The 9,913-nt window shown below is 42.8% G+C and overlaps 1 protein-coding gene across 1 annotated transcript; it reads right to left on the bottom strand.

Annotated features, from left to right (window-relative positions):
* Positions 1–7,157: 7,157 nt before the first annotated feature.
* LOC103364073 (membrane protein FAM159A-like) lies at positions 7,158–9,348 on the bottom strand. The gene is made up of 3 exons (XM_008291117.1): positions 9,164–9,348; positions 8,563–8,699; positions 7,158–7,333 (listed from the first exon to the last, which is right to left on the bottom strand). The coding sequence occupies exons 1-3, from the start codon at positions 9,343–9,345 to the stop codon at positions 7,158–7,160; spliced, it is 495 nt and encodes a 164-aa protein (XP_008289339.1). The 5' UTR covers positions 9,346–9,348.
* Between the last annotated feature and the right edge of the window lie 565 nt (positions 9,349–9,913).

Genomic DNA, 9,913 nt, shown 5'->3' with positions numbered 1-9,913 from the left:
GTCCAGAAACATGTTGAGCTTAATTGGTGATTCTAAATTGTCCGTAGGTGTGAATGTGAGTGTGCTTGGTTGTCTGTCTCTAAGTGTAGCCCTGTGATAGACTGGTTACCTGTCCAGGTGAACCTGCCTTCGCCCTGAGTCAGCTGGGATAGACTCCAGCTTCCCATGACCCCAGTGGTGTATAGATAATGGATGGATAGTTGTTGTAATAAACTATCTACATATATAATATTATTATTCATATGTTGATGGTCGATTGTCACAGAATGTGTACTTTTATGAACTGTAGCAATGTGTCCTGGGAACATTTTGGATGTTTTAGCTTGTACTGCCACAGCTTCTCTCACCGCTACTGTTATCTCTGTCCATGGTCGCTTGGTCAGTCTCTCTATGAAGGTGCACGACGTGGTCTGTGACTTCCTGAACGCTGGTGAAAACTTGGTTGATGAAATTTTATGTTTGATGTCTGGCGTGCAACAGCATCGAAGCAATTTGTTTCTATGACTGATGAGCCCGATACAACCACAGTTTTGACAGGTTCATAGAGTGGTTCAGGTGTCAAAACAGGTCACATTGTTTAATACTTCAAAGAACTGTAAAGCACCAAACCATCCTTCCTGTGTTCCACACATGTAGAGTTGTTTAGGAACAAACTGATGCGAACCCATTTAATTAGTTGGTCAAACTCACTCAATGAGTTGGACTAGTGTATTGTTAGAACACTACGCATCGTTGGATTTCACGTCTAACTGACCGGTGCGCTTGAATCCTGAATCCAAGGCTGTCGGTATGTTAAGGCTATTTTTTATGGGTTCCGTTCGTTTTTCCTAAAAACCTGTCAGATAGCAAGGTTTAGGATTGTTAAGGGTCGGATTATCGAGTCACGACTGTAACTGACTACAGTGGATGTAACTGAACACGTGGTAACTATGTGAGTGAGTGTCTGAAACCATAAATAAGTATTTGTTTGGTCTGACTGGGTGACTTTTAGCAAATACTTGTATTTGTGTGACACTGCTGCCCCCTGCATATCACAGCGTGACCTCTCGGACCATCATTTGCAAATACTTGATGGTATTTTTAATTGATTTCACAAGGAAATGTTGACGCACATCATTCTTCACGTGTCTCGTGTTAATAATTTGTGCGCGGTCCCTGAGCTCCCAGCTTTCTCTTTGCTTAATGAAACAGCATTGAAGCCTTTGATGTCAGTGTCTCATAATGTGTGTATAATGCATTCACACTTTTTGTGTCAACCCATGAAATTCAATCTATTCCATATAAAAAGGGAGTCAAACTAATTCACCGTGGCCGGTTCTTCAGAGAGCAGAGAAAGAAAACACATCCACCAGTTTGACATATGAGCAGCGTTTAGACGCAAATACAGGAAATATTCTTTATAGATGTCGGTTTTTCGTGCCATTTGCTCTTGAATGGTACAAACCAGCACCCAAAAACTTTCTGCTGCTATTATGACAAATATCTGTAAAAAGCTTAATACAGAAAAAATATACACCCCTCCATTTCCACTTAACAGTCAGTTCTCATCCCTTCCTCTAATAAATTCACATTGCTTAATCATGCTCTGGTTGGACTGAAGCAAGTCGATGCTCTACAAGTTGTTGTCTTTTGCAATACATTTCCCACCTAATGAGCAGATGATTCTGCAGTCAGACTGAGAAGGAGGGTTGCATTTTAACCCATATCGCCTTCCTCATTAGGCTTCTTGTCAGAGAGGAGCAAAACTATAATCCCACAGTGTGCTATAACTTCTCACTGAGGGCTGCTGTAATGAATCTTTTATCTTAGACCCGCGAAATACGGAAACTACGCTGATCAGAGAGAGTGTACTGTCTCTGTCGTCTCTATCGCTGACAATTTTCAGGAATGCCCTCGTTAACTCTCCAGGACTCTCTGCAGAAGACAGATTAAGAACCCGAAGCCAGGAAAGCATCTAATTTAAAGTCTCAGCGACCCTTCTAATCTTTTTCTCTTAAACTCTTCAACTGGCTTTAAAAACCAGAAAGAGAGCCAAATTAAGGCATCATGATCAGAGCTGCTCAGCTGGAAGTGTTTAATACGGACACCCAAACCATCAGCTCTGCCGGGGAGCTGGTTCTCCGAAAAACACGTTTGTGCAAAGACACTTTTAAACAAACCGATCGAATAAAAACACGCAGAACGAGATGAATCAGTGCAGTTAAAATATTTGCTGGCGTTCTCACTGTTTGTGTTGAATTCGTTTGCAGATGGTTTCTGTGTGTCTGCGTGGGCGTGCATGGAAATCCTGATACATACATGATGTCAGCCATACCTTGTTTGTTGCTTTCGCGCAACATGACATCTGTGCCGTCGAAGTAGCAGCAACACTGCATAATAATCAGGCGGTATCCTTTGATTTTGATTTTATTGATGCTCTTTCAAGGATCGCATGGATAAACCGCTGTGTACATTCATGGAATGCATTTGAAAAGCGATCAAACATACAGACGTTATTGGACTGTCCATCCCGTTTTCCCCTTTCAGTTTTTTTGCACTGCACATGGAGCTCATGTTTTGCATTTATACACATAATGAAGTGGAACATGAGCATCACCGGGCTACTTTCTGCCTCCAAACTTTTCAGTAATCAGCAGTCCATTGTTTGCAAAAGGTCACGAGATAATTTGTACAGAAAACAAACCACTAAACGAGGCCCGTTCTGTTGGACTTTGCAGCACATTAGAATTGAGAAAATAACAGACTGTCAGCAGAGGAACATAAAGCAAGTAAAAAAAAAAAGAAGCAAAATTAAACCACACATATGAGACATTTTTCATGAAATATTTATGCTACGAATCAGAGTTACAAAAAAGAAGGGCACTTGAAATTGACCATCCAGTAGATTTAGAGTAAAGTGTGTTAGTGGGTCCACAGAAATGCAGCAGTCTTATGTACGCTAACACAAGAACGCAAGAACTCTTCAGACAACAGTTAGGACAAAACGTGTGCTGCAGTTTGCTGTGCTATGTACTTTGAAAGGAAATAACCCTGATTAAAACGCACAGTATGCTATATATTGTATACTGTATTTGGCAAAAGAAGTGTGATCTATAACTTCGATCTCATTGTATTGATCCTATAAGTAGAATAGATGCAGTTGTTGGTTATTGTGAAATCTTTGAACAAAGACTCGAATGGCACAGAGATCAGAAAGCTTTGTGTTTGTCCTGAAAAACGTACATCTTTCACTGCAGATATTCTTCACCTCTGTTTAGTTACGCTTAGGCACAATAACTACCATTGTCACTGATACAACAGGCAGCACACGGTTGAGGTTGTGGAATGGTTGTGGTTAAAGGAAAAAGTTAAGCACAACTTTGAAATGTGAAATAAACAGCGGCCACCCATCCATCCACCCTGACCTCCTCCTTACAAGGGCTTCTTTGCTCCTATCATAATTACCATGACCGCTAGAGGGCACTGTCACGGCAAAGTGTAATTATGGCACAGTTCGGCAAAGTCAGAGCTATCTGCGTTTAAAGGGTGTAAAACCTCCTGACTTGTTTGTATTTCTTACAACTAACCACATTCGTCTTGGGCGGCGCTCAGCCCAGGTTGCAGCAATGGTGCCCCTTCAAAATAGTGTGGTGGAACATTTGCACACAGGAAGGTGAGCACCCACTAAAATGGTTAATTCTCGAAAAGAAGCAAGCAAGACTGTCTTACAGCACAAACCAAATCCTAATCTAAACTAGCCGTTTTTAGTGTGTAGGTAGCTGCTTGGAGAATGTCATGTGAGATGCATGGCAGGAATGACGGCCTTCTAACTACATTCTACATCCAGTAAGTAAATGACTTTTCCAACCAGTTCGCATTTTCTGGGCATAAAAAACACTGTTTCTAATGTGTCTCTGACCCCTTTCCCACAAAGAAGAACCAGGTGCTAGTTCCATGCTGGTGCTAGGGCCAGTGCTTAGTTGGTTCCAATCAAAGAGCTGGTTGCTTTTCCATTGGCATGGAGCCAAGTTAGAGCCACACCATACGTCACTGCATACATAGCCGTTTATCAAACAACGCTCGCGCCACACGGAAGTTCACACAGGACTCCAGACTAACTTGTTTTTATCAGTGCAACCAATTTTTTCACCTTGTAACAGGCAAAACATATGACTTGCTGAACATTTTCTTATCGACAGATGCTACAATTTACCAGTGTTCCCCGAACGCCCCACATAGCAGGCTCTGGTAGCTGCTGTTGGTGGCCGCGGTGCTCAGACTGGTGTGCGACCAAAAGTGACTTTAAAAAGAGTAAACTAGGGCATTCTGATGTCAGATTTGTCCAAGATGAAACAGAGTCCCAAGAAGATCGCATTTCTAAGCGTAAATACCGCAGTACACCGAAGTTATAAAAGTCCTGTTTTCCACCACTGTAGTGCTGCTGGCGGGACACAGTTGTACCGGATTTCATCGAGCAACAGTTTGTGCAGAACTTCCATGTGTCCCGGGACTCATTCCAATACATCTGCGACCAGACCAGAGACGTCCTGGTGAAAAACGACACAAATCATCGCTTGTGTGTCCCATTCATTCATCCGTCTCGGTGGACACGATAACCCCGCGCCCAGTCCCTGACGTACTGGGGGAAAAAAAAACCTCAGACAGAACCAGGCTCAGGGAGGGACGGCCATCTGCCTCGACCGGTTGGGTGGATGTAGGATGAACCAGTTTGGTGGAGAAGAGGTATAAAAGAAGCAAGCAAGACTGGCTTACCGCACAAACCAAATCTTAATCTAAGCTAATCGTTTTTAGTGTGTAGGTGGCTACTTGGAGAATGTCATGTGAGATGCATGGCAGGAATGGCGGCTTTCTAACTACATTGTGTCTGAGATACATAAGGTGTCCTTTGGTGATGATTCCACTCACATCAATAGTTGTCACTGACAGACATATGAGGATTTCTCCAATTTAATAGCGCAACACAGATAGGGTGGGTAGGTACGTCGAAGGGGTGTTGGCCTAAGTCTTTTATCCAGGTTTGTATTGCGTTATTTTTACACTTGGATTAATTTTAGATTTTGCTTTTACTTGCTGTTTACTTTTGGTTTCACTCAATATTATATAGGCAACAAAACTACTTGGCTAGGTTTAGGAAAAGATCATGATTTGAGTTAAAATACACCCTTTCACAACATTAAACGTAGTGCTTGTAACGTATCACAAATACGTTTCTAATTCCAGCACCTTTGTAATGTATTTGGCTACCTCACTGTCACTACTTTTAGCCGACCAATCATACAGTAGCCTGAGCTGGACATGTCATCCTGGTAACTCAGAAAATGGAGGAGAACCTTCAGGAGTGAAAGGGTCATATTTTAACCCAAACTATGACATTTTATCAACCCCACCCAAGTAATTTTGGTGCCTACCCCTACCAAGCTTTAAATGTGTAGAAGTTTCTAACAAAACTTGATATTTTCCTGAACCTAATCCAAATGCAAGTAAAAACCAAAAGAGAACAACCAAAAATTAATCTTAATTTTGAGTCTGATGCTAACTCGTCCCCCACAGAACAAGAATGTCAAACTAGCCACCTTTCCCACCACATCACAGGTCACAAATGATGTATGTTTCAAAACAAAATTCTGTTTCCTTCATTGCTTAATCAACAGGCTATCAGCAAACGAGTAACATGAAATGATGTTGTCTCTGGTGTCTGTGTAGATTCTCAGTCATCCAGGTCTTGAGTGGAGCTTTAGCAGAGAGCAAATGGACTTCATTTTTTGGGTCTTGAAGACATTTCACCTCTCATCCAAGAGGCTTCTTCAGTTCTGACTGATGGATCGTCACCCTAAAGACTCACATGCCTTAAGGAGTAAATGACTGTGAAACTGCACAGTCAGGAATGACAAAAAATTGAAAACATTTTCAGGATAGAGATCTCAGGACTGCATAATAAGAGGTTGATAAGTGGTGCCGTAGACTTCCTCCCTGGAAAGAGGTGGCTGGTCCAGTTTGAAACAGATGACTTCATCCTTCCTCTCTCAAACTAAAGTAGTGTCCCTTATCTGTCAGATGCAGGTGGACTGCTGAGTGTTATCCCAAAGAGCTTCTTGTTCTGCCATGGGCTTGTTGAGTGGTTGGTTCATCTTCCCTATGTACAGGTCTGTGTGCTCTTGGCTGCACTGGATGAGAAATTAAACGTATTCAAGAACCAATCAGAGAAGTCCGGTTGCTTTCTCCTGAAGCACTTAGGAATATACACTCCGGTATATAGTTTTGTCATCACAACTTTACATTGCCCCTGACCACCACAGCAATTACCTTATTGGATCCTTCAGTTCAGAGGAGATTGGTTTAGTTTGTGGTGATAGTTTGTGGAAACATGGTGGTGACAGATGCCATTGTTGACTGTTGCTAGGAGACACAATACAAATCACAGTCTCTAGTGTGAGAGTTAGACATACCCTACCATCCACCCCAGCCTCCAGTCATCACATAGACGTTTCCAGGAGGTTGCTTGTCAGTACAATGTAAGAATTTATTATAGGCATCTTAACAAACAACTGATGGTGATGTTTAGCTTGGTTTTGTTCATTTTTACTACAGTCTCAACACGTTGTAGGTTGTCTTCATAAATCCCTGAGTCCCTGAGTAGTAGCAGATCTATGCTATAAATCAACAGCACTCAGCTTTGTGGGGTTGCATCCTGACTTTACGTGCTTGCTGCACAGACTCTGGTTGTTTTGGTCTTTTTCTCGCCGTACGCTACATCTTCATCATCGTAGCTTCATGCACATAAAACTGTACATTGTGAATGTAAACCGGAATAGCAATTGTCCTTATTGGCTTTAAGTAAGCCAGTTATATGCAGTCACTTCCCAGAGAATGGAGGATGATTACTTTCCACTCAGGAGGAGGCAGCTCATCACTCAAACTCATCAGGGCCAGATGTTTCAGAGAATTCATCATGCATGCTTTGTCATAGCGCTCTGCAGCGGTCACCACTCGTTAGGATTGTTCATTCCACTCAATCGCCATGACTCCGTCGCACGTGGTGTCAGTTACCGTCACTCTCCTCCTACTCGTGTTGGCCCACTTCAAGCTCAGGCTGCTCACTTGGCCTTTTGACTTGTGCACCGCTGGTTGTATTTTTAAGCCGGCTGTTACTTTTTGGCTTATGAGGGACTTTCCACTTTCACACCAGTGACCGTAGCCGTGAAACACTTCTGGAAAAGGCGATCCGGTTCCGGCGGCTGATTAGCACAGTCCAGTTTCCTGCTCATTAAGTGTTTTCTGAATCCCTGCGGACCAGAGGTCACTCTCACATGACTGGGTCCCTCACTGGGATCTCCTGCTGACAGAACACAGATGACAGCACATTTTTAAAAATCACCACTCAAACTACCATTACTCTCATTATGAGGTCTTTTTTGAAAGCTTTCAACTGTGAAAAAAGCTTTTTGAATGAGTGCAGTGGAGCCTTTCAGTTTTGATGTGTTCAATATATGCATAGAAAACACAAAGCTGGCATTTTCTTATAAATTGAGGGCTTTAAAAATGGCACACAATTAAACTAATTCCTGTAATCAAAGCACACTTACAGTTTCCCTTTTATCAAAAGCCTGCTTTCATACAACATTCACAACCTTCTTGTAAAATCACTCACCTTAAAACACTATTATCTGTCCTCGGAAGCAAACAATGCTGTCAGATGCATAAACAAAATCAGTCAAAATTAAAGCGCTCCTGAGCGTTCATGACAAACGGCATCAGAAATGGAAAAACCCAGTGTTGTAATTCAGTGAGTGCATTATGGGTTTTCCAACAGAAAACTATTCGCAGTTAAATGTATTCTGCTCACAAACAAAACAAAACCTGTAGTGGAAGCTGCATCGTAAATGGAACCGCAAAATTACATTCACGTCATTCATTCTGCCTCGGCATCGAGTCTTTGTTCTGGTTCAAGGCAGAGGACTTTATCTACACTGCAGCCAATGTTCTCCATAGTCAGGCAACAAGGGAAAAGGCCAGATCCAGCCTTGGCAAGACTACACACATAATGTCATCACTGGCCAATTTCACAGCATGGAGGAGATTTCCCCTGGTATAGGGTTGTGTGTCATAGACTTTGCAGCTTGGTTGGGTAGAGGAAGGGATTGTTTGTAGAAGGTGATCATTCATGGATTTCTGGTTGACGTTAAACCGCGCCCTATGTGGGACAGCACCAAACTATGACAAAGATAGGATGGCTGCTCATGATGCTAGCACCCAAACAAGACATCCTGAAGACCACTCAGAAATGTGAGAAGATGTCGGGTGTTATACGGCTTGGATTGGTTCTACCCACTGCCAACCTTCAACAACATGTGCCGAACTCAACCACTGAACTGTCTCATACTGGTTTCAACAAGTGCAATCAATTTTGAGCCATTGAGTGAGAATTTGTTCAGAGTTTTATCAAAAAAAAAAAAAGAGTCGATAAGATCTGCAAACTGCGTCCAACTTGGTGAAAGATGCTCATGGTTAAGAGACTCATTCAATAAATGGGCTGCTGAGAGTTTAATTCAGAGAAACACTAACCTGGAGCTCTTAGGGGTAGGCCGTTGTCAAGACGACTGGGTTTGGTGGCAATGAAGAGGTAGCAGAGGACACATACGGTGATGAGGAAGGCGAGGAGGACGACCGCCGCGATGGACAGACCAACCAGAGCGCCGATACTGAGGAGAGGGGAGGATGGGAATAATGAACAATGGATCAACTGATCAATAGAGGAGAGTTATGGTGGAGCGAAGAGCAGTAGGGGACATATTGCATGGGAAAAAAATATGAAAAGCAAATGCAAACAATTGATTTCCATCCACAAAGGAATTGGATCACGTGCTGTAAATGTACTTGCTGTCTTGTTATAGTGAGGAGGAGGAGGAGGAGGAGGACACAAACCTGCAGCAGAAGTCAGCAGCTTTCTAACAGATTCAGTGATCAGGCAGTAAAATCTACAAGTAAGTTCCATTTTTAGTGGTTGTAAAGCAGTAAAAATAACAATTAAACGTTTAGGTACTCGTTAAGTGGTTGATCTACTGATTGTAGGAGCCTGATTGCACACTTTACTCTTCAAATTACTTATTTCTAATGAGCAATGATTAAACACAAAATTACCAAATGAGATGGAAGCTGCACTCACCTCAGCCACCACATGTACCCGTAATCATACGGGAAAAAGCTGTTGGGATCGTCACAGCAGTACTTGACATCATTAAATCCACAGCAGTAGACCGCAGCGGCAGCATTTCCAGGTTTGGGGCAAGAAAACGCGTCCACGAACAGCCCGTCTGCGCTGTAGTAGTTACTGCATTCCGCGCTCATGGTGCAGCAGGGAGAGAAACAAAGCAGTAAAAAACAAAAGAAAGAAAGAAAACCCACTTATGACCAGTGGATTAAAGTGGAGGAGAAGATCCCTGCGTGCGTGGAGTGGGAGCTTCGCTATGAGATCAGTGGCGGAGCGCGCTTCTGCTGCAGCTGCGCGATTCTCGGTGGATGAGAGAGACGGAGGTGGAAAACTTTGAATGTGGAGAAAAGTGCATCGCTCTCGCTCTCTCTCTCTCTCTCTCTCTCTCTCTCTCTCTCTCAGACACACACACACACACACACACACACACACACACATCGCCCCACTACTCTTAATCTGTTTGCGCTTTTACGCACAGGCTGCGCAGAGCGGAGTCCTCTGAGCAGCTTCTCCCCATTTGTGATTTTCTCATTCTTATCTTGAAAGTGTTTGAAAATATGCTACAAGTCAGCTCATTCAAATTCAGTGGAATTAATGTTTTAATGGCTAATCCATCAAGGTGGCCATTAAAATCGAAATGGAAAAAAAAAAAAAAAAGTAATTTTCTGCTCATTAAGTGTTTCCTGAATCCGTGCGGACCAGAGG

The sequence above is a fragment of the Stegastes partitus genome, unplaced genomic scaffold (genome assembly GCF_000690725.1).
Source record: "Stegastes partitus isolate 25-593 unplaced genomic scaffold, Stegastes_partitus-1.0.2 Scaffold0, whole genome shotgun sequence".
In the NCBI taxonomy this organism is placed as follows: Eukaryota; Metazoa; Chordata; class Actinopteri; family Pomacentridae; genus Stegastes; species Stegastes partitus.
This window is presented reverse-complemented; position numbering and strand designations above follow the sequence as displayed.

Excerpts from the sequence above, each read along its gene's own strand:
- LOC103364073 (XM_008291117.1), bottom strand. The coding sequence starts at position 9,345 with ATGAGCGCGGAATGCAGTAACTACTACAGCGCAGACGGGCTGTTCGTG. Across the intron at positions 8,700-9,163 it reads GGGTACATGTGGTGGCTGAG|TATCGGCGCTCTGGTTGGTC; the intron begins GTGAGTGCAGCT and ends CCCTCTCCTCAG. Across the intron at positions 7,334-8,562 it reads CCTACCCCTAAGAGCTCCAG|GAGATCCCAGTGAGGGACCC; the intron begins GTTAGTGTTTCT and ends TTCTGTCAGCAG.